This window comes from Oncorhynchus keta, chromosome 10, assembly GCF_023373465.1.
Source record: "Oncorhynchus keta strain PuntledgeMale-10-30-2019 chromosome 10, Oket_V2, whole genome shotgun sequence".
Lineage (NCBI taxonomy): Eukaryota > Metazoa > Chordata > Actinopteri > Salmoniformes > Salmonidae > Oncorhynchus > Oncorhynchus keta.
The window spans coordinates 35,608,094-35,633,008 of NC_068430.1; the positions used below are offsets into that span (position 1 = coordinate 35,608,094).

Here is a 24,915-nt window from a genome sequence, read left to right on the forward strand (position 1 = left end):
ACAGAGGTACAATGTAACTGCACAGTCTCTCTTCTTTAAGACTGTAGTGTAACTCACGTGTTGTGACTCTGACAGAGACGGGGGATCCCTCTCTGTTCTGAACCAGGGCCATGACCTGCACCTCATACTGAGCCCCTGGGTCCAGCTGCTCCAGGTCCACCGCTGTGAGGTCACCACCTACCAGCTGGCTCCTCTCCTCCCCACCTATACCAAGACAGAAGGGGTGGTGGTGAGTGGTCTGCCATGTTGGCTGCCATGTTTTATTAATACACAGCAAATTCTCCACTGTTAAATCAACAGTGACAGTGTGACATTTAACACTGGTCCAGTGTCTATACGGAGTGTTAAATTAACAAAGTGCTTAGGTTCAAGCCTTATTTACATATTTCCCAGAGTGCTTTGCCTTTCGAGTGAAGTGTAAAATTACCACCTACGACTGTATTTGTTAGTGACAAAGACATATATCCATCCATTTTCATATATCCATCCATTTTCAGGCAATCCTAGTGAGATCCTAAGTGAATATGTCATCATTAAAATGTAATTATTTAACACAATACAAAGCATATGTCATAAAGCCTTAGACTCTTATGGGTTAACTAGAACAACCTTTCAGTAACGGATGCAACGTCTAAGTAACAGAAAAATGTATACTATTTATATTTGAGTAACACAAGGTGAATTAGTCAATCAATGCACATACAAAAACATAGAAATTGAAAACAGCAATTCTAAAAATCCACCTGCATTAGAGGATGCTGGTAAATATGATAATGATGGGTGTGGTTTTGGTTTAACACTGGTTATTAACACCAACAGCGGGGTTATTTTACAACAATGAGTGTTAATTTAACATCTGAATCAACACTAGAAATATTACACCGAAAACTCAACACGAGGTAACACTGGCCAATTTTCTGTGTGTGTGTGTATATATATATATATTTATGTTAAGTGTGGCTGGTGTGAATAGAGGTAATTCCTATATTATAATGAGCTATGGATAGTACACTATTTAATAATGAAACATCATGGGAATATCATTCACATTTCAAAAGAGTAAAGCAAATCAAATCTCTCACCGTCAATTCGCTTCCAAGCCACACGATAGGCTGTCGCTCCCTGCACGCCCACCCATGTTACTCTGACGACCTCACCGCGGGACTCTTGGGCTTTGAGTGAAGTCACTGTTCCCACCACCAACTGGTCTGACTCTTGAGGACAGAGAAGTGGGAGAGATCAGTCACCAATTTACAAGCATTGTTCTATAGGATAGCACTCATTTAATGAATTAAATTTTAAAAAATGATTTACTAAGTGAGGGCTAAGTGAAGCTGTTACCATATTGTTGACAGTTAACCAACTCATTCAAATCTACTATGGGTTATCAAGAAGAGAAGGGGTTAGGGGTCAATTTGGTAATGGAGTGATAGAGTACCTGTTCTGGTGTTCAGGGAGGTGGGGTATCCTTCCCGAGACCCAATCAGTGAGGAGACTGAGACCCGGTAGGAGGAGTCTTCCTGAAGGCTGTCGATGGTGAAGGAAGTGACATCAGCGGCCACCGTGCGGGAGGACTCCACTCCTGTAGACAGATGGGGTCAGGCCATAAAGAATGATAGAGAAAGCATCCCTCAGCAAAAAAAAAAAAAAGAAATGTCCTCTCACTGTCAACTGCGTTTATTTTCAGCAAACTTTACATGTGTAAATATTTGTATGAACTTAACAACATTCAATAACTGAGACAACCTGAACAAGTTCCACAGACATGTGACTAACAGAAATTGAATAATGTGTCCCTGAACAAATGGTGGTGGATGGGGGGGTCAAAAGTAACAGTCAGTATCTGGTGTGGCCAACAGATGCATTAATTACTGCAGTGCATCTCCTCCTCATGGACTGCACCAGATTTGCCAGTTCTTCCTGTGAGATGTTACCCCATTCTTCTACCAAGGCACCTGCAAGTTCCCAGACATTTCTGAGGAGAATGGCCCTAGCCCTCACCCTCCAATCCAACGTCCCAGAAGTGCTCAGTGGGATTGAGATCCGGGCTCTTCACTGGCCATGGCAGAACACTGACATTCCTGTCTTCCAGGAAATCACGCACAGAATGAGCAGTATGGCTGGTGGCATTGTCATGCTGGAGGTTCATGTCAGGATGAGCCTGCATGAAGGGTACCACATGAGGGAGGAGGATGTCTTCCCTGTAACGCACAGCGTTGAGATTGCCTGCAATGACAACAAGCTCGGTCCGATGATACTGTGACACACCGCCCCAAACCATGACGGACCCTCTACCTCCAAATCGATCTCGCTCCAGAGTATAGGCCTCGGTGTAACGCTCCTTCCTTCGACGATAAACGCCAATCCGACCATCACCCCTGGTGAGACAAAACCGTGACTCGTCAGTGAAGAGCACTTTTTGCCAGTCCTGTCTGGTCCAGCGATGGTGGGTTTGTGCCCATAGGTGACGTTGTTGCTGGTGATGTCTGGTGAGGACCTGCCTTACAACAGGCCTACAAGCCCTCAGTCCAGCCTCTCTCAGCCTATTGCGGACAGTCTGAGCACTGATGGAGGGATTGTGCGTTCCTGGTGTAACTCGAGCAGTTGTTGATGCCATCCTGTACCTGTCCCGGAGGTGTGATGTTCGGATGTACCAATCCTGTGCAGGTGTTGTTACACGTGGTCTGCCACTGCGAGGACGATCAGCTGTCCATCCTGTCTCCCTCTAGCGCTGTCTTAGGCATCTCACAGTACGGACATTGCAATTTATTACTCTGGCCACATCTGCAGTCCTCATGCCTCCTTGCAGCATGCCTAAGGCACGTTCCCGCAGATGAGCAGGGACCCTGGGAATCTTTCTTTTGGTGTTTTTCAGAGTCAGTAGAAAGGCCTCTTTAGTGTCCTAAGTTTTCATAACTGTGACCTTAATTGCCTACCGTCTGTAAGCTGTTAGTGTCTTAACGACTGTCCCACAGGTGCATGTTCATTAATTGTTTATGGTTCATTGAACAAGCATGGGAAACAGTGTTTAAACCCTTTACAATGAAGATCTGTGAAGTTATTTGGATTTTTACGAATTATCTTTAAAATACAGGGTCCTGAAAAAGGGACGTTTCTTTTTTTGCTGAGTTTAGTTCCAATTATGCGGTCTGGGTGTGCACAGGTAGCGCCATTGAGGCAATCTCCATTTTGAAGTAGTAAATGTTTTTCTTTACAATTGGCTGATCCCTCCTGATGACCTGCTTGAACATGACTCCAACAGGGATATCAGCCAATAAAGTTGTAAGTCACACACAGTTGACTACATTAAAATGGTGTAAGCCCTCAATGGCTCTGGCCATGCTAAAACAGCCTTTTGGCCACTAGAGGCCTCTATCATTCTCTATGAGTCAGGCAACGAGGTGAACGCTACTGGGGATTGCTATTACTGTATTACTAGAATACAGCAACTACTAGACAATCCCAATACAATGTGTTCTTTGAGCCTTAATGTGCTTTGAGACCTAAGATAAGGATCCTTAGGAATGTCATTTATACGTCAGATAACACCCATCTCACTTATCCTAACCACGCCTACCATTTCCACTGCGCCAGGTAATCTTGTAGCCAGTTGCCCTGGAGACTGGTGACCATGTGATGCGTATCCTCTGAGAGGTGACATCAATGATACGCAGGCCGCTAACCGTGCTTGAGCCGTTGTTGCCATTGGTCCTGGCCGAGAGGGTGACCACCTCCCCGATACGTTGACCAATCACAGCCGCCACGCCCAGGACCACAGCTGTGTCTGGCTGCAGCCCCTCCACCGTGTAGGACGAGGCCTCTGGCCCCAGAACACGGGACTGCTCCGCATCTAGGAGAGATACACAATGTTAAAGACACACACTGGGACACTGCTCTATATAAAAGACAAGGTGAGAGAAAGTAACACATACATATAAAATAGGGACTGCTGCTATAATATGTTATCACAACATTGTATTTCTGAGGACTAGTTTATCACAAAATCATTCCAAGCATAATTCAGCTGACACTTACTGTTGCCTTGTCTCCAAGTGACCCTGTACCCTGTCGCCCCGGAAACCCCTGTCCAGGCGATTCGGAGTCGCCGACCATTGGTGTTTGTCACACGCAGGTTTGTCACTCTCTCCAATGCTTGTTCTGAAATCACACATCGATAAGAACATTGCGGTTCAGTGCACCACCAAACTGATTCCCATGCACAATATCAAACTTACATTTCCCATTTCAAAACATTTTGCCTACTAAAAACAGCCCTCTTCTTTTATCTCTGTCTGTGCTTGCCTCAGCTCACCTCCCCTCAGTATCACTATTCAAAACCTATTCACATTGACAATCAGCTGGCAGCCATTCATCACACAGCCACAGCAAAGCACTGTTTACCAAACTGGCAAAACCCTGCAGCCCTTAGCCAAGATCTGCACGCATTCAATCCATCCACATCCTCTCTCTCACAGGCTGGAGCATGCACTAGCATACAATCAGCGTGTGTGTGTGTGTGTGTGTCTCACCTGATTTGATGTAGACAGTGACTGGGTCCCCCTCGCTGTCTCCCACCACAGCTGTCACGCTGACCCCATAAGACACGCCCTCTGTCAGACCCCTAAGGTCAAGGGTCGTCTGGCTTCCAGGGATACTGCGGGTTTCCTCTGTTTGCGCTGTAAGTACAGAGTGTTAAAACATATGTGAGATCTGGTCTAAAGTAGTGCACTATATAGAGAGAGAATAGAGCGTCATTTGAGATGTGCCCTTACCTTCAGTGTTGACCATGAGGATACGGTACTGCGTTGCCCCGGCTACCCCTGTCCATCCCAGTCGCACAGTGCTGCCCAGGTACTCTACCACTCGCAGGTTGGACACCCTCCCCACCGGCTGTTCCACTGTACACATGAGGGGGGGAAGTCAGTAAAATGGTGAAACAAATAAGATACAAATAATAAGTGAAATATAGAAGTAAATATAAAACACAAAGGGGCTAAAACAAAGCGGGTCACGCCTGCCCCTATCTCTGACCTGTGGGAGAGGTGGAGACGGGGGTGGCCTCTTCTCGTCCCTCATACAGGGTGAACAAGGTGATGACATACTCAGTGCTGGGCTGCAGCCCTGACAGATCATAAATAGTGGTGTTCCTGGAGAATGACTGACTCTGCATTCTGCCACCTGAGGAGAGAGAGACTACAGTAAGGCAGTTTGACGTTGACAGTCAGTCAGCGAGGGTACATCTATGTTTGTGTGCGTGGATCGGTGTACTCAATGTTGAGAGGTTCGAAAGTGTGTGTGTGTGTGTGTGTGTGTGTGTGTGTGTGTGTGTGTGTGTGTGTGTGTGTGTGTGTGTGTGTGTGTGTGTGTGTGTGTCTGACCTTCCCCCTGCCTCCACTCCAGGCGGTATCCCCTGGCAGACTGGATGTAGTTCCAGGTGAGGCGGATGGAGGAGGGCCCGGTGGTGGCTGCCCTCAGCACCTGCTGCTCCAGACGCTCTGCATGGGGGGAACAGAGACACAACCCAACCATGGGTCTTATCAACTGATATATCATGGTATGCCAGAACCTCAAACCCATTCAGGGTGATGGGATCAAATTGGGGTCATGATAGGGGCTGCACCAAATGTTTGATGTAATATAATAATTGACTATGCTTATGTTGTATTAATAGAAGGGGGGGGGGGGCTATGGAACCCCTCCTCCTCCACATTTATAGGGTCCTAGACTACTGATTAACAATATACAGTATATATTCATTTGACGTTTTTTTTAATTGTTCCACAGTCTTTACTAAGTCTCTGCATATTATAAAGAAATGGTCTGAGAAATGTGTTAATTATTGCATGGGGTCTGTGAGAAAGCACTTCAAAGATAAACATAGAGCCCTGCAGGGAGTAAAATAGATAAGAGGCTAGTCAGACATACTTCTATAAATCAACTTGGGGGAGTGGACATTTACTGCTGAGGCTTTAGAAAACACTGGAACTATTGTTTCTCTCTTGTAAGTTTGTATAGCTGCGTATGCATGGGCTTGGTCGGATGAGTAGCAGGTAATGACGAATGCAGTAACATCACTAGGGCTGGACTTCGGGCTTAATAAAATAACTTGGGACTTTTCCTATGGGGCAGAACTCAGGAGAGACATCAGTTGTATGTGTGATGTTTGATCTTTGACTTCTGTCTACAGCTGTATTTTGATTAAAATTGTTATGATTTATAAGTGCACATTTTGAGTGTTCCTTATTTGATAAGTAAATAAAACGGAGCACAGAAAAACGGAACCAACAAGGGGATATTTAAGCAATAAGGCACAAGGGGGTGTGGTATATGGCCAATATCTGTGCTCCGTTTTATTATGGCCAATATACCACAGCTAAGGGCTGTTCTTACTGCAAACGCCCAAGGTGCCTTGCTATTATAAACTGGTTACCAACGTATTTAGAACAGTAAAAATAAATGTTTCGTAATACCCGTGCTATAGCTGATATACCACGGCTTTCAGCCAATCAGCATTCAGGGCTCGAACCACCCAGTTTATAATCAGCTATTAGAGGGGATTTCAATTCATAATGCATCTTAGTTGGACTGCCGGTACACTTATTTAGAACAACTCTTAGCTACACAAACATTGTGTGTTTCCCCTTTCATTTGAGATCAAAGATCCCAGAGAGGAGCATTAGGAGGCATTCTGTATTAAATAACTACAGTACGCTACCCCCTCTCTGATTATAATCCAGACCAATAAACATGATGATGACTCAGCTTTAACTCAAACAACACAAATCCCTGTTAAGTGAAGACATCCCTCAAAAATGTGTCATACACAGGAAGCTGTATGTGTGTGTGTTTGTGTGTGTGTTTTCTGCACAGTATGCATGTGTGCAACAGATTTAACTTCCAAAAAAGGATCAACTGTACATATTTAGTAAGCAGAATAATATCATTATCTCTCTTCCTCTATTTCCTCTATTTTCTACTGCCTCTATTATCCTCCTTTACACTATGGTCTGTTGGACGCAGCAGAAATAGTCTTTCATAAAGGCATTCTTTCATTGGCTAAAATGAACCACAAGTGGAAGTTAATGGGACAAAGACAGAGGAAAATAGAACGAGAGGAAAATAGAACGAGAGGAAAATAGAATGAGAGCGAGAGAGGAGGAGAGGGAAATCTGTTTGTGTTTCAGGGATCTCTCCAAATTTGCTTAACTTTGTAAAGTGCTTAGGAAGTTACTGAATTGTGTGTGTGTGTTGTGTATGCGTGTTGTGTGTGTGTGTATGCGTGTCTGCCATGCATACATGGGTGTGTGTGTAGCTCTATACCTATCTTGAACCTGGTGGTAGCACCAGGACCCTCTGTGTTGCCTTCGTAGAGAGCGATGACAGTGACAATGTACTCAGTGTCTGGCTGCAGGTTCAACAGGGTGTGAGTCTCACTGTCACCAGCCACCTCCACAGATTCCACATCACGACCTGGGAGAGACACAGAGGCAGGGGGAGAGGAGAGAGTGATGGAGGGAGAGGAGACAGGAGAGGTGGGTGGGAGGAGAGGAGGGTGGGGGGAAAGGAGAGGAGAGAGGGGTGGGGGGAAGGAGAGAGGGGAGTGGGGAGAGGAGAGGGGGTGGGGTGAGAGGAGAGATGGGTGGGTGGGTGGGTGGGGGAGAGGAGAGAGGGGGAGAGAGGAGAGAGGGGTGGGGAGAAGGAGAGAGGGGAGAGGGGTGGGGGAGGGGAGAGGGGGAGAGAGGAGAGACGGGGGAGAGGAGAGAGGTGTGTGGGGAGAGGAGAGAGGGCGGAGAGGAGAGATGGGGAGAGAGGAGAGATGGGGGACAGGAGAGAGGGAGAGATGAGAGATGGGTGGGGAGCAGGAGAGAGGGGAGAGTGGTGTGGGGAGAGGAGAGAGGGCGGAGAGGAGAGATGGGGAGAGAGGAGATATGGGGGAGAGGAGAGAGGGAGAGATGAGAGATGGGTGGGGGAGAGGAGAGGAGAGCAGAGGAGAGAAGATAGAGGAAGGTATGGAGGGGTGAAAGAAAAGGACAGTTGTTGTGCACATATAAATTGTGTCACTGACTGCTCACTATTCAAAGTATTAACAGCCTTGCTGATTCTCTCATAAATTCCATTCTGTGTCACTATACATTTCTGAAGAACAACCTCTCTGTGTAAATATACATGTTAATAAGGTAAGTCTATATTGATTGGTGCATGGGTATACTGGCACATAATCTGCTGTCAAATGTCACTGTCTCTCTCCTTACCGGTGAATGGTCCCCAGACCAGTCTGTAGGCCCTGGCTCCACCCACTCCTCTCCACAACACCCGGACACTACGCTCTGACACAGTATCCACTGACAGCTGCTGGGCCGCTTCTAGACGCACTGCAAGACAGACATAACACGCACACGCAAACACACACAAAAATAGTTGTAAACACAGTGCACATACTGAAATAGGGGCACAGAAGAACAATATATGAGAGCTTCAGACTTTTTATGTTTACTGCAGCGCAAATAGTCACCACCAGATGGAAGTATGACTTTCTAACAATTTGAAAGAATAGTGTCAGAGAAAGACGTGCAAAGCTCCCTATCTGACGATGACAACCTTTCTGATCACTGTTACCTTTCCACCTATGGTTCAAATAAAGTCATGAGGCCACGAGGCCAATCGGTATGGTTTACATGGCATGAAATCCATCCATCCAAAAACAGTTCCAAATGATTTCCTCTTAATGTAGCCTTCACATGACTGCCACAAGGCACTGTGCTTGCTGTGAGGTCAGGCTCAGGAACATGATAACTGTAGAACTTCTGTTCTCCTCTTCCATTCACAAACAATGGCTCACAACAATGGCTCAAACTGTGTTTGACCAGATACAATGCTATTTCACAGGAAACAAATTGACAACAGAATTTCAGCATGCTTATATGGAAGGACACTCAACAAGCACAGCACACAGCACACACAAATGACTGATGATTGGCTGAGAGAAATTGATCATAAAATGATTATGGGGACTGTCTTGTTAGACAGTGCAGCTTTTGATTATCGATCATAGTCTGCTGCTGGAAAAACATATGTGTTATAGCTTTACACCCCCTGCTATTATGTGGATAAAGAGTTACCTGTCTAACAGAACACAGAGGGTGTTCTTTAATGGAAACCTCTCAAATATAATCGAGTTAGAATCAGGAATTCCCCAGGGTAGCTGTTTAGGCCACTTGTTTTTTTCAATGTTTACTAATGACATGACACTGACTTTAAATAAAGCTAGTGTGTCTAAGTATGCGGATGACTCAACACTATACACATCAGCTACCACAGCGACTGAAATGACTGCAACACTCAACAAAGAGCTGCTGTTAGTTTCAGAGTGGGTGGCAAGGAATAAGTTAGCCCTATATATTTCTAAAACTAAAAGCATTGTATTTGGAACAAAACACTCACTAAACCCTAAACCTCAACTAAATCTATAATGTGGAAACTGAGAAAGTTGAAATGACTTAACTGCTTGGAGTAACCATAGATTGTAAACTGTCATGGTCAAAAATGATTGATACAACAGTAGCTAAGATGGGGAGAAGTCTGTTTATAATAAAGCGATGCTCTGCCTTCTTAACAACACTATCAACAAGGCAGGTCCTACAGGCCCTAGTTTTGTCGCACCTTGACTACTGTTCAGTCTTGTGGTCAGGTGCCACAAACAGGACTTAGGAAAATTGCAATTGGCTCAGAACAGGGCAGCACGGCTGGCCCTTGGATGTACACAGAGAGCTAATATTAATAATATGCATGTCAATCTCTCCTGGCTCACAGTGGAGGAGAGACTGACTTCATCACTACTTTTATTTATGAGAGGTATTGACATGTTGAATGCACCAAGCTGTCTGTCTAAACTACTGGCACACAGCTCGGACACCCATGCATACCCCACAAGACATGCCACAAGAGGTCTCTTCACAGTCCCCAAGTCCAGAACAGACTATGCGAGGTGCACAGTACTACATAGAGCCATGAATACATGGAACGTTATTCCACGTCAAGTAACTGACGCGAGCCGTAAAATTATATTTACAAATTAAGATTTAAAGAACACCTTATGGAACAGCGGGGACTGTGAAGCAACACAAACATTGGCACAGACACACACACACACATGATAACATACGCACTATACATACACATGGATTTAGTACTGTAGATATGTGGTAGTGGTGGAGTAGGGGCCTGAGGGCACACAGTGTGTTGTGAATGTATTGTAATGTTTTAAAAATGGTATAAACTGCCTTACTTTTGCTGGACCCCAGAAAGAATAGGGATCCATAACAACTACAAATACACCAATAATGTGAAGTTAATGTTAAACAGAAGATGATATGATGCATCATGCAGTACTGACTGAGGGTAATGGGAAAGAGGGTGTGGTGTACTTACATGTCCGGGAGGTGAGGGTGGCGGGGGAGGCAGAGTTTCGGGGGAACAGCGGGTAGAGGGTGAGGACGTACTCTGTGTCGGGCAGTAGCCTCTCCAGGGTGACAGAAGTAGAGTCTGCAGCCAGAGACTGCTCCAATAGCTGGGCCTTGGGCTGACCTGTCAATCAATCACAGCCAGCCATTCACAAGGGTTAGAGCAGGCAACAGGCAAGTAAATACACAGCTGACTATACACATCTTTAAAGGCACATGCTTGTACTTGTAGTGTATGTGTATAATATGAGGAAGATCAAGAGCAGTTTGGAGAACTGTGTGTGTGTGTGTGTGTGTGTGTGTGTGTGTGTGTGTGTGTGTGTGTGTGTGTGTGTGTGTGTGTGTGTGTGTGTGTGTGTGTGTGTGTGTGTGTGTGTGTGTGTGTGTGTGTGTGTGTGTGTGTGTGCGTGTGTGCGCGCGTGCCTGCCTCTCTGTATGTCTGTCTGTCTGACCTGCAGTCTTAGGCAACCCCAGCCCCACCCAGCTCCACACGCACATTCAGGCTGTTGCCAAGGCAATGCGCCAGCCTGAGAGGAATGTGTAGCCTGGCGAAATGGGCACAGATCTTCATCCTACCACAGACAAGGCATACACGGGGTGTGTGTGTGTGTGTGTGTGTGTGTGTGTGGTGTGTGTGTGTGTGTGTGTGTGTGTGTGTGTGTGTGTGTGTGTGTGTGTGTGTGTGTGTGTGTGTGTGTGTGTGTGTGTGTGTGTGTGTGTGTGTGTTGTGCAGAGATTGGCAGTATTTTTGTTAGTGAGAGGAAAATACGTATTTCAATTACTTTTGAGTATTTTGTCATATGTATGTCATTGGCCTGAAGTACAATCCACATATTTTGTAACAAGATACTTTCAAGACCTATAATTTATATTTTTGAAATACAAAATACTTATTCTATATCATTTTTTATAACAGTGACCCCCTTTCACCCTGCATTAGTATCAGAAGTCTGATGACACTATGGTGTGATAAGTCTGCTAAATGACCAAAATGTAAATATGAACACTTGCAAAGCATGCTTGGTCATTTAGCAGACACTCTTATCCAGAGCGACTTACAGTCAGTGCATACTGCATTCAACTAAAGTAGATAAACAACCACATATCACAGTCATAGCAAGTGGAATGTTTTTTGTTACCATTACTGAGAATGTTGTTGTAGTCCTTGCAAATGTATTTAGAAAATACAAAATACCTGTATTTTAGTTTGATACATTGGTCTTTAGAGTATCTTGTATTTGTAACAAGACACATCAAAATGTATCTTTTGCCCATCTCTGTGGGTGTGGGTGTACTGGGTGCATGAATTAGGGCCTGCAGTTGCTTGCTCCTACTCAAAGAATGTCTCCCCCATGTGAAAACTAGGTGAATTACAACAGTACTAGGCTGCATTCAAAACAAATCTCCCGTCTTATTGCATCCCATTTCCCGTAACGGTGAGTTTTGATGGGGTTAAGAATTAACATAAAGTCAGGAGAAAGGACCAGACTTGAATGCAACAATTTGACTAGTTGCCCTCAACGCAGCTACTTACTAACTCAACAAACACCAACTGCTACTAACTGCCAATCAGCTTCCACGCCTGTTGCAACGTTTTAACTAGTTCACGTGACCGCAGCTCCTCAACATCATCAGCTGCAACTCATTGCTAATCAGCCTCCACACCTGTCCTCACTCTCCGTAATCACCACTGCCACCCTACTTAAACCTCACCAAACTAAGATTCCTCCTCTGTGTTGTGCAGTGCATGTCGCTTTCTACGTCACTGTGTGGTACTAGTCTTATCAGGTGTCTCTTAGGTTCTTCCTGGGGGGGTTGCCATCACCACAGCAGGCTAACTACCACGGTGTGATGATGTCTACCTGCCTTAGGCTTCATCCAGCCCATTTTCATCCCCTCCTGAATCCTTCTTGCATCCATTCAAAATTTTCCATAAATATTCTAAACCCATTTCAATGTCTGCTCCTTTAACTCGTAAAACCAGAGTCGGTGCCTCCTCTTGACAACGCTTTGCTTGAAATGTTCATAAACTAGTGAAGAGCTCAACTTTTTCTGGCGCCAGCATGGTTCTCGCCACTCACAATCCACCAAACATTTCTCATTTCTCTGAATGAGGGCAGAAATTCTCCTGCTGAATTCCTTGTTGGTAAATACCCTACGTAACATGGTGGAGACTCGCGCCTGAGCCGTTTAACACACCGGCTTCAAACGGCTATAAAAACTGTAAAAACATGTTTTTTTATATTGAAAATATATTTCACCGCGATTTAGATGGTACAAAGGAATTATTTCCTACACTATTCAGTGATTGCTTTCTGAAATTGAGCGAACAGTGTAGAATTTTAGCAACCAGGAAATGACAGAGCGATGTTTACACTGTGTCAATTAGTGGAAATGGCCAGTTACAAATTCAAAACAGATTTCCCTTTTTGACAACAGAAGCCCTTTGTTGTAAAATAGAAATTCTGCATTTTAGAATGCGATTTTGCATGTGTCCAAATATTTTTTTTGGGGGGATATGAAACACTATCATTCCACTATTACTGCAGATATATTATGGAAATTGTGTGTAGCACCCTTAAAGAATACACACTGACCTCATTTAAAACAAACACACAAGAGTGCCAGTCTGTCTTCCTAAATGTTCTCCATGTGAGACTGGTACTCCTGCCACACCCTGACTCGGGGATGGAGCTGCCTCGCTGAGTTATGTTGTGTGCGTGCGTATGGTGGTAGTTCCTCTGGGGCACGTCACACCACGCACCTCAACACACCCCATAAATAGATCTATCTGACATAACACACCCTTTCCCTGTATAGAACTGCAGCCACATTCAATCCCTACTACACACCTGAAGTTTCCCTATGTCTCTCCTGCATAGTTTTTAACGTCTCTGTAAAAGTGTATGTGATATTTGTGGTAATGATTGGGTAATACAACTCTTCGTTGCCAGGCAGGGAGCGACGGAGGGCGGTATAAGGTGAGACGTCGTATCTCCACCATAGTACTGCATACTACCCTGCTGTCCTTAAAACTACACACAGATTTACATTTCTCAACTTGCCACATGTAGGTTTTTATCCCCATCCCTCCCTCTCTCCCCCCTTTCTGTGTCTGTTACACTCTCACCTGCAAAGAAAAGATGTAAGGAGTTTAGTGTTTTGTAACATGAAAGCATGTATTTCTCCTTCATCTGTGAACAATCAATCAAATGTATGTTATAAAGCCATGTTTACATCAGCAGTTGTCACAAAGAATGAGAGTATGCTTGACTGAGCAGTAGTCGGAGTATAGGTGTGTCTGTGTGAGTGTGAGCATGAGTGTGTGTGTTTGTACATGCGTGCACGTGTCTCACCTCGGGGACCATAGGTGAGTCGGTAGCCCTGGAACTGTGAGGTGGGAGCGTCCCAGGTCAGCGAGAGGGAGAAGAAACCAGCCTGGACCAGACGAAGACCGGACACCCCCGGTAGCGAGTCTGAGAAACAAGGGGTGGAGAGGGAGGGATGAGAGGCAGATGAGACATACTTGTGTTCTACGAGGATGGTTTGGCTTCACATTGGAGAGTGACACATTGAGGAGAAACGGGAGAGAACTTGTTAATGCCTAAAGAAAGAGATGTGGAGAGAGGAGATGATATGACATGTCATTGAGAGGTAAGAAAGACTGTGTTGGTATGGTATCCAGAACTCATCTAAAATATACATAGGTTGAAAGTAAAGATAAAGCTCCATTCATAAAGTGGTCTTGCTTCTTCCTGTCATCCCCATATCCTCCCCTTCCACGCCCGTCTGTGAAATGGAATTGAAATGCATTGACATTTTACTCTCTCCTTCTCTCCTCCAGGCTTCCATCCCCCTCTTCCCCTCTGCATCTTTCCGTGTGTACTCACTGATTTGTGCATTGGTTTCTAATTATCTCAGCTTCTCCCCTCCCCTCCCCCCTCCCTCCCTCTGCTGCCTTTGTCCCACCCTCTCTGTGAACTCACTGGTTCTTGCCTTGGCGGACACAGGCTCTCCCACACTGTTGGGATACTGGCCGATGACCGTCACCAAGTAGTCTGTCCCTGACTTCAGCTCTCTAGCCACGAAGCTCCTCTGAAATGCAGACACCGTCTCCTGCAGGGGGGAGAAGGAGGGCTTAGAACATGAGACAGAGGTGCTCTGTTCTGCTCCCCTGAGGGGCTGCAGCGTCATCTAAATTGAAGAGACTGGTTTCTACCTGAAAAACTAGGCGTGTGTGTGCACTTTCTAGCCAAACAGGATCACAAAGAAAAGAAAAGCAGCAGGATTGCAGAACTTGAGGATTGCACTTGTGCACCCCTGACATATACATATATGTAAGCTGACATACAAAGCTACTGCTGTAAATGGGTCTTCAATGTAATAACATAGCAACAGGTATTGTCAAAGGCTTTGACTGGGGTAAATGTTTCCTTTAATCTATGTCATTCCTCATTATGGTCATGAGTAGGGTTCCAAAGGGAGGGTATACTACTGGAAACATTCTAAGTTTACCAGTAAACTACCAGAATGTTGGTAACTTTAAAGGATTTTATGTATTTATCACAAGACATCTAGTGGCCCTTTTGGGTTCTTCAGATTATCAAAAGTGTAATTACCTCTGGCTCTCCGTGTGGCCTCATCACATCAAATATATCAAATATTAAAATAAGATGATTTAAAAAAGACAAGAATGACAAAGCTGTAAAACATTATCCTAAATATAAACCATCAACTTAGTGAATACCATTGGTGTTCAATCTGAGGGATTCAGTATGAAATCTATTTATTTATTATACTAATGTATGTCAATATCTCTTTGTTGTTGTAAATGTTTTGGCACCAAACTGGTGGCAGTTGTGAAAAAAGTCAAAGTTGGAAGAGTTGCAGAGTTAATTACAAATACTGCAATTGTTGATTAGATGCTTTTTTTTATTAATTAGGCAATTTTCTCTTGAACCATATGGTCTATCCTCTAGAAACTCATGAACCATATGGTCTATCCTCTAGAAACTCATGAACCATATGGTCTATCCACTAGAAACTCATGAACCATATGGTCTATCCACTAGAAACTCATGAACCATATGGTCTATCCACTAGAAACTCATGAACCATATGGTCTATCCTCTAGAAACTCATGAACCATATGGTCTATCCACTAGAAACTCATGAACCATATGGTCTATCCACTAGAAACTCATGAACCATATGGTCTATCCACTAGAAACTCATGATTGGAAAGCAGCTGCGGTCTTCCCCCTCTTCAAAGGGGGGGACACTCTTGACCCAAACTGCTACAGACCTATATCTATCCCAACATGCCTTTCTAAGGTCTTCGAAAGCCAAGTCAACAAACAGATTACCGACCATTTCGAATCTCACCATACCTTCTCTGCTATGCAATCTGGTTTCAGAGCTGGTCATGGGTGCACCTCAGCCACGCTCACGGTCCTAAACGATATCTTAACCGCCATCGATAACAAACATTACTGTGCAGCCGTATTCATTGATCTGGCTACGGCTTTCGACTCTGTCAATCACCACATCCTCATCGGCAGACTCGACAGCCTTGGTTTCTCAAATGATTGCCTCGCCTGGTTCACCAACTACTTCTCTGATAGAGTTCAGTGTGTCAACTCGGAGGGTCTGCTGTCCGGACCTCTGCCAGTCTCTATGGGGGTGCCACAGGGTTCAATTCTTGGACCGACTCTCTTCTTTGTATATATCAATGAGGTCGCTCTTGCTGCTGGTGAGTCTCTGATCCACCTCTACGCAGACGACACCATTCTGTATACTTCTGGCCCTTCTTTGGACACTGTGTCAACAACCCTCCAGGCAAGCTTCAATGCCATACATCTCTCCTTCTGTGGCTTCCAATTGCTCTTAAATACAAGTAAAACTAAATGCATGCTCTTCAACCGATCGCTACCTGCACCTACCCGCCTGTCCAACATCACTACTCTGGACGGCTCTGACTTAGAATACGTGGACAACTACAAATACTTAGGTGTCTGGTTAGACTGTAAACTCTCCTTCTAGACCCATATCAAACATCTCCAATCCAAAGTTAAATCTAGAATTGGCTTCCTATTTCGCAACAAAGCATCCTTCACTCATGCTGCCAAACATACCCTTGTAAAACTGACCATCCTACCAATCCTCGACTTTGGCGATGTCATTTACCAAATAGCCTCCAATACCCTACTCAACAAATTGGATGCAGTCTATCACAGTGCAATCCGTTTTGTCACCAAAGCCCCATATACTACCCACCATTGCGACCTGTACGCTCTCGTTGGCTGGCCCTCGCTTCATACTCGTCGCCAAACCCACTGGCTCCATGTCATCTACAAGACCCTGCTAGGTAAAGTCCCCCCTTATCTCAGCTCGCTGGTCACCATAGCATCTCCCACCTGTAGCACACGCTCCAGCAGGTATCTCTCTAGTCACCACCAAAACCAATTATTTCTTTGGCCGCCTCTCCTTCCAGTTCTCTGCTGCCAATGACTGGAACGAACTACAAAAATCTCTGAAACTGGAAACACTTATCTCCCTCACTAGCTTTAAGCACCAACTGTCAGAGCTGCTCACCGATTACTGCACCTGTACATAGCCCACCTATAATTTAGCCCAAACAACTACCTCTTTCCCAACTGTATTTAATTTATTTATTTATTTTGCTCCTTTGCACCCCATTATTTGTATTTCTACTTTGCACATTCTTCCATTGCAAAACTACCATTCCAGTGTTTTACTTGCTATATTGTATTTACTTTGCCACCATGGCCTTTTTTGCCTTTACCTCCCTTCTCACCTCATTTGCTCACATCGTATATAGACTTGTTTATACTGTATTATTGACTGTATGTTTGTTTTACTCCATGTGTAACTTTGTGTCGTTGTATCTGTCGAACTGCTTTGCTTTATCTTGGCCAGGTCGCAATTGTAAATGAGAACTTGTTCTCAACTTGACTACCTGGTTAAATAAAGGTGAAATAAATCAAATAAATAAAAATCCTCTAGAAACTCATGAACCATATGGTCTATCCACTAGAAACTCATGAACCATATGGTCTATCCACTAGAAACTCATGAACCATATGGTCTATCCACTAGAAACTCATGAACCATATGGTCTATCCTCTAGAAACTCATGAACCATATGGTCTATCCTCTAGAAACTCATGAACCATATGGTCTATCCTCTAGAAACTCATGAACCATATGGTCTATCCACTAGAAACTCATGAACCATATGGTCTATCCTCTAGAAACTCATGAACCATATGGTCTATCCTCTAGAAACTCATGAACCATATGGTCTATCCTCTAGAAACTCATGAACCATATGGTCTATCCTCTAGAAACTCATGAACCATATGGTCTATCCTCTAGAAACTCATGAACCATATGGTCTATCCTCTAGAAACTCATGAACCATATGGTCTATCCTCTAGAAACTCATGAACCATATGGTCTATCCTCTAGAAACTCATGAACCATATGGTCTATCCACTAGAAACTCATGAACCATATGGTCTATCCACTAGAAACTCATGAACCATATGGTCTATCCTCTAGAAACTCATGAACCATATGGTCTATCCACTAGAAACTCATGAACCATATGGTCTATCCACTAGAAACTCATGAACCATATGGTCTATCCACTAGAAACTCATGAACCATATGGTCTATCCTCTAGAAACTCATGAACCATATGGTCTATCCACTAGAAACTCATGAACCATATGGTCTATCCTCTAGAAACTCATGAACCATATGGTCTATCCACTAGAAACTCATGAACCATATGGTCTATCCTCTAGAAACTCATGAACCATATGGTCTATCCACTAGAAACTCATGAACCATATGGTCTATCCTCTAGAAACTCATGAACCATATGGTCTATCCACTAGAAACTCATGAACCATATGGTCTATCCACTAGAAACGAATTGACCATATGGTCTATCCTCTAGAAACTCATGAACCATATGGTCTATCCACTAGAAACTCATGAACCATATGGTCTATCCACTAGAAACTCATTGACCATATGGTGTATCCACTAGAAACTCATGAACCATATGGTCTATCCACTAGAAACTCATTGACCATATGGTCTATCCACTAGAAACTCATGAACCATATGGAAACAGATACAGTATAACAAATGAATGCTATATATGAATAAAAAAAAGGTAATTATTGTATAAATGACCAACATTACCAGAGATGACCTGTTAATTACCAGAATTACAGAGGATTCTGGTAACTTTGGTAAATTACCAGAAGCTTTGCAACCCTAGTCATGATTGCCAAAACACACACCCAGTCACAGAGGTGGAATTTCACTCTTTTCCTGCCAATGTTTAATCTGCACAGACACAGAAATTCAATTAAACTCCAGATCCACCCATTGAAACATGTTCCTACTCAACCCAATCCCTCTCTCTTTGCCTGTCTGCCATGTAATCAGGCTCCCTGGCTGCACCCACTCCCAGAACTGCAATGAGCCATTAGAATCTGGGTCACATCTACAGTATGAGCTGCTGCCCATCCCCTGAGTCAGGAATGAACACCACACCCCCCACCACCCAACCAGCAATGCCCACCTGACGCAGCTCCGCTGTGATTGGCTGGCCAAGGCCAGAGAGGGGCGTGTACTGCACCACATAGCCAGTTACAGGCCCCCCTGCGGGAGTCCACCGGAACCTGAGCGAATCAGAGGTCTGGCTTGAGAACTGGAGGTTAGAGGGACCGGAGAAGGCATCTGCAAAAAAAAGAGAGAAAGAGAGGTAGAGTGGAGGAGAGGTAAGACAATGAAAGGGAGATAAATATAGAGGGGATGTTTATAGTGTAATAGACTGTAATGTATTGTACTGAGCTGTGTGTGTTTACCATCGCTAGCGTACACTCCACCAGAGCTGGAACAAACACGCGGGCCCACCAGGGAGAGCAGTGTGTTAAGCAACTTAAAGTCCCCCACAAAGAATGTGTAGTCTCTCTGAGGAGGAGTGGCTATCAGAGCCAACTCAGTCTGGTCTGCACTCTTTATACCTGATAGAGACAAAAACAACCAGTTAAATACTGTACACACCCAAACTATCAAGATATACAGCCTGAGGCTTGTGGTCGGGTTTAATGAGTCAATTTGGCATTTGGCAGACGGTGTCGGAACATCAGGTCATGGAACATCAGGTTCTACCTCCAGGCCATAAGACTGCGGAACAATTAAACCTAGGTATATACCTGCACAGACCTTCCATTCGCCTACTTCTAGTGCTTTTCTATATTTCTTGTTAATATTTCGATTTTGTCATCTGACTTTGATATTTTCATATTGATATTTATACTAGACTGTTGAGGAGCGCTTGCTAGTAAGCATTTCACTGTACTGTTTACGCCTGCTGCATCCTGTGCATGTGACAAATAAAATTTGATTTGAATGTCTTCCCAAACCTACCCACTGCAAACATCTCCACTCCCAGACTCCGTAGCTTCTGAGCTGTGTCGCTTACACTGTCTTGAGACTTCCCATCTGTGATCAGTATACAGACCTGCATATATATGAGAGAGAGAAGAGAGAGAGAGAGAGAGAGAGAGAGAGAGAGAGAGAGAGAGAGAGAGAGAGAGAGAGAGAGAGAGAGAGAGAGAGAGAGAGAGAGAGAGAGAGAGAGAGAGAGAGAGAGAGAGAGAGAGGGAGGGAGGGAGAGGGAGAGGGAGGGAGGGAGAGGGAGAGGGAGAGGGAGAAATATGTCATGGTCTGTCACAGGACAAAATATAGTCTGTCTTTCAGCCCTCTCTATCCCCCCTCAAACCTTTGAGACGTTCCGGATGGAGGTGGGGTTGAAGAAGTTGTCAGCGACAAATTTGAGGCCAGCACCGGTGCGAGTGTTGCCTCCCTTATAGTTGAGGTTCTCCACAGCGCTGACCAGCTCTGTGCCATTCAGGTATGTGGTGAAGGTGAACTCCACTCTGAACGGGACAAAACACACAACAATAAATAACTTAATTACCTGGGAAAAACCATACACTATTATTATGGCAGTAAGAAAGAAAGAGAGGAAGAGACAATAATGGAGAGTCAAGTGTTATAGATAGTTATTGTCACAAGAAACAAACATAACAGACAAAACTCTCAGTGTCTGACCTTGAGGTGTCGCTGTACTGCACAGCGCCGAAGCGGATCCCTGATTGGCCCACGGAGCTGGTGAAGGGCTTGATGATACCGGCCATGAAGCCCTTGACCTGCAGGAAGTTGGCCCTGCCGATACTGGACGAGCCATCTATCAGGAACACTATGTCTGCTGGTCCAACATTATTACACCTGCCTGAGGAGAGGTGCATTAGTGAGTCTCTGTATCTTAGCTCTGGGAGTCGTAGCTCTTTTACTGTAGGCAGAGGGGTCAATTTACCTTGGGCTTCAGCCTGGTGCACTGAGGACAGCAGGAACGCCAGGGGGAAAACCCAGCACCACATCTTCATAACCTGCACACAGGCGCACACAACCGTTACAAAATACACATTCATATGCACATCTACACTGTAGACACACATCTACACTGAGTTGTAAAATATACACATAAACACAGCCTGAGTGTGGTCTGCCTCACAGCTGTCCCACAGTCTATCCTCAATAAGTCAGTGAGGCCTCTCTTAGGGTCACAGAGTTGAAGGACACATCACTCTACAGCCTGCCTTGCATCCCCCTCACTTCCCTACAAGGACATCACAGGTCAATGGAGCTAACTAACTAACTAACATTCAGTGAAGAAAGACTACTCACATTGAACACCAATATCACAACAACAAAAAACTCCTGGCCTTAGTCTGAGGCCTTAGTCAGGAGGAAAAGGATACAAGTTATTATTTATTTTGGAATTTTTTAACCAAGCTATTAAGCACAGGCCTCAGACGATTAGCTAGTGATCACTGTTCAGAGCCATCTCTTATTTATCATGCAATACCTTGCCTCATGAAATACCTTGCATCATCCAATGGTTTAGGATCTGGCAATAGGGTCTGTTTCTTTCCGCGACATGGCTGTTCAGGCAAGGTGATGCACAACAGAAGTAGGGGTGGACATTTGAAATTATTTCACTATTCAAATAATATAATGATTAGTCTAAAAATGAATAACTACAATTCTCTACTCTATTGCCCAATCAGAATAATGCAATATGCCACAACAGGGTGCTATTCCAGTAGTATTTGGCTAACAGGAGCTTAGGCTAACATCAACAGTGAAAGAGTCTGATATTCACCATCATATAATTAATTCTGTTTTTTTTTTAAATAGTTTTCTGTTGAGTGTTTAGCATTGATCTGTGTCAGGTCTTCTGGACCCTCTGTTGGTGTGCGCCTATAGGTTATTTCCTATTTGAAGAGGTGAAAATAGCATACCGCTGTTAGGTCTGACCGGAGGGCTAAATGCTCTATGATAGTAAAATGCCTTTTCATGTAAAACCCATCCCATAACCCACGATAGAAAATGAGCTTCAACATTAAAAGAATCAGTTATCAACATCCTCAGAACTGTAGGTTACACTTAGAGTGCACAATGGACGGTCAAAGACACGTGGCATCTGAAGCAGGGTAGCTTAATGTGCCGTAAAAACACTACATTCTAAAGTTTGCTGTTTCATTCAATTAAGCATTTCAAATGTCATGGTATATCATTCTGTGTAACAATATAACATGGACAATTTCATTTAAACAAAGCTTTTTCGTTATTAAAAATGTGCCTTAAAAAATATATCCACAAATGGATAGCCTACTCTCATAAGTGTTTAAACACTAACGTCTGTTCGGAAATCCAGATTTTCGATTAACCATGACCATCCCCAGAGATCTACCATAGTGACATCTGCTGGTCAATAAATAGCAACGTGTGAATACCAGACGGAAGCTATTTATTTGTTGATTAAAACTCCATGGAGCAGCCTAGAATCAGTTGGAATACCAGGTTCGCATCTTACATCATGCATCCCTTTTTCGCCTTCTAGTTTAATATTTTTCAAAAAACAGAATCTATGGCATTTATTTAGGATGCTTATTAAGACAGAAGCTTATACTATACTAAATAAAACTAATTATTTGAACAACATGAAAAAAAATCTAAATAGTGTGTATTTTTAATGGGATTCACCCTCACGTCCCTGAACATTCCATAGTTCCCTACTCTGCTAAACTACTGGTCAGGTGAAACAGTTTGTACAAAATCCTAACTAGATTTGTAAGTACAGTGTCCAGTAGGGGTCGGTGTTTGAAAGCAGCATGGAATCGAAAGAAAGCACCGAAACCACAGCAAAATCATTGGGATCTCGCATTTTCCAACACAAGGTTTGAAAAAGCATGTGATCAAACTAAGCTTCGGAAGTCATTACTTCTGATAAAGTGTTACACACATCGGCACACTGCTTCGAAGTTAGTTGCTTAGCGATTTCGAGACATGCCTCAGAGCTCCGGTATCAAATGTAATATCACTAGAATCCAGCCAGAGTGAGGATAACCAACATGTTTTTTTATTTTTTATATATCCCACAAACTGCATTCAGAATGACTGCCAGACTGGGACAACTACGAAATGAAACGACCTAAACTGGAACAACCATTTCAGTAACAGGTGCAAAAGTCCAAGTAACAGATTGGATTAGTTTAGAAAGATGTATGTTATTAATATTTGAATAGCATGAGATTAATTCTAAAAATCAATAGATTAGGCTAGGAAATATGACAATGATGGGCGTGGTTTTGGTTTAACACTGGTAATTAACACCAGCACTGGGGTTATTTTACACCAACAAATGTTAATTTAACACTTACATAGTTAATTTAACACCTGAATCTACACTAGAAATGTTACACTGAAAACTCAACACTAGGTAATACTGGCCAATTTGCAGTGCAGATTTTGGCGAGTGTGAAACCTCTCACTTCGCAATCCTTCAACAGAAGAGCGTCTACAGATAACAACCAGACGCTACTTTGGTACAAGTCGTACCAACAGGGACCACTTCAAACCTGCCATGGGTTAAGAGAGGGAAAAAGCCATGTTCTGTTCTGATACCATAACAAACGTAGACCTTCATAATCATAACTACTGTAGGCTATACAGATTCCAAACCTTTGAATTAAATACAGTTGAAATCGGAAGTTTACATACACTTAGGTTGGAGTCAATAAAACTCGTTTTTCAACCACTCCACAAATGTCTTGTTAACAAACAATAGTTATGGCAAGTCGGTTAGGACATCTACTTTGTGCATGACACAAGTAATTTTCCTACAATTGTTTATAGAGAGATTATTTCACTTATTATTCACTGTATCACAATTCCAGTGGGTCAGAAGATTACATACACTAAGTTGACTGTGCCTTTAAACAGCATGGAAAATTCCAGAACATGATGTCATGGCTTTAGAAGCTTCTGATAGGCTAATTGACATAATTTGAGTCAATTGGAGGTGTACCTGTGGATGTATTTCAAGGCCTACCTCCACAAGTCTGGTTCATCCTTGGGAGAAATTTCCAAATGCCTGAAGGTACATTAATCTGTTCAAACAATAGTACGCAAGTATAAACACCATGGGACCACGCAGCCATCATACCGCTCAGGAAGGAGAAGCGTTCTGTCTTCTAGAGATGAACATACTTTGGTGCGAAAAGTGCAAATCAATTCCAGAACAACATCAAAGGACCTTGTGAAGATGCTGGAGAAAACAGGTACAAAAGTATCTGTATCCACAGTAAAAACGAGTCCTATATCGACATAACCCGAAAGGCCGCTCAGCAAGGAAGAAGCCACTGCTCCAAAACCTCCATAAAAAAGTCAGACTACGGTTTGCAACTGCATATGGGGACAAAGATCGTACTTTTTGGAGAAATGTCCTCTGGTCTGATGAAACAAAGATAGAAATGTTTGGCCATAATGACCATTGTTATGTTTGGAGGGAAAAGGGGGAGGCTTGCAAGCTGAATATCACCATCCCAACCGTGAAGCACGTGGGTGGCAGCATCATGTTGTGGGGGTGCTTTGCCGCAGGAGGGTCTGGTGCACTTCACAAAATAGATGGCATCACGAGGTAGGAAAATGATGTGGATATATTGAAGCAACATCTCAAGACATCCGTCAGGAAGTTAAAGCTTGGTCGCAAATGGGTCTTCCAAATGGACAATGACCCCAAGCATACTTCCAAAGCTGTGGCAGAATGGCTTAAGGACAACAAAGTCAAGGTATTGGAGTGGCCATCAAAGCCCTGACCTCAATCCTATAGACAATTTGTGGGCAGAATTGAAAAAGCGTGTGCAAACAAGGAGGCCTACAAACCTGACTCAGTTACACCAGCTCTGTCAGGAGGAATGGGCCAAAATTCACCCAACTTAATGTAGGAAGCTTGTGGAAGGCTAACCGAAACGTTTGACCGAAGTTAAACAATTTAAAG

General features: G+C 43.8%; 1 protein-coding gene across 4 annotated transcripts in view; it reads right to left on the minus strand.

Moving 5' to 3' along the window:
* Positions 1 to 24,915, minus strand: part of LOC118388175 (collagen alpha-1(VII) chain) — a 91,524-nt gene that overhangs the window by 53,168 nt on the left and 13,441 nt on the right. For all 4 annotated transcript variants that reach the window (XM_052526939.1, XM_052526938.1, XM_052526936.1 and 1 more), the window contains exons 2-21: positions 20,887 to 20,959; positions 20,622 to 20,802; positions 20,290 to 20,446; positions 19,935 to 20,028; positions 19,370 to 19,528; positions 19,084 to 19,241; positions 14,447 to 14,576; positions 13,817 to 13,936; positions 10,429 to 10,584; positions 8,253 to 8,372; positions 7,321 to 7,470; positions 5,379 to 5,495; positions 5,032 to 5,178; positions 4,773 to 4,898; positions 4,530 to 4,676; positions 4,036 to 4,158; positions 3,578 to 3,850; positions 1,439 to 1,582; positions 1,083 to 1,214; positions 58 to 204 (exon numbers count right to left, since the gene is read on the minus strand). In XM_052526939.1, the coding sequence (XP_052382899.1) occupies positions 58 to 204; positions 1,083 to 1,214; positions 1,439 to 1,582; positions 3,578 to 3,850; positions 4,036 to 4,158; positions 4,530 to 4,676; positions 4,773 to 4,898; positions 5,032 to 5,178; positions 5,379 to 5,495; positions 7,321 to 7,470; positions 8,253 to 8,372; positions 10,429 to 10,584; positions 13,817 to 13,936; positions 14,447 to 14,576; positions 19,084 to 19,241; positions 19,370 to 19,528; positions 19,935 to 20,028; positions 20,290 to 20,446; positions 20,622 to 20,802; positions 20,887 to 20,956 (2,851 nt within the window). In that variant the 5' untranslated portion in view covers positions 20,957 to 20,959. The remainder of the gene's footprint in view (positions 1 to 57; positions 205 to 1,082; positions 1,215 to 1,438; positions 1,583 to 3,577; positions 3,851 to 4,035; positions 4,159 to 4,529; positions 4,677 to 4,772; positions 4,899 to 5,031; positions 5,179 to 5,378; positions 5,496 to 7,320; positions 7,471 to 8,252; positions 8,373 to 10,428; positions 10,585 to 13,816; positions 13,937 to 14,446; positions 14,577 to 19,083; positions 19,242 to 19,369; positions 19,529 to 19,934; positions 20,029 to 20,289; positions 20,447 to 20,621; positions 20,803 to 20,886; positions 20,960 to 24,915) is intronic.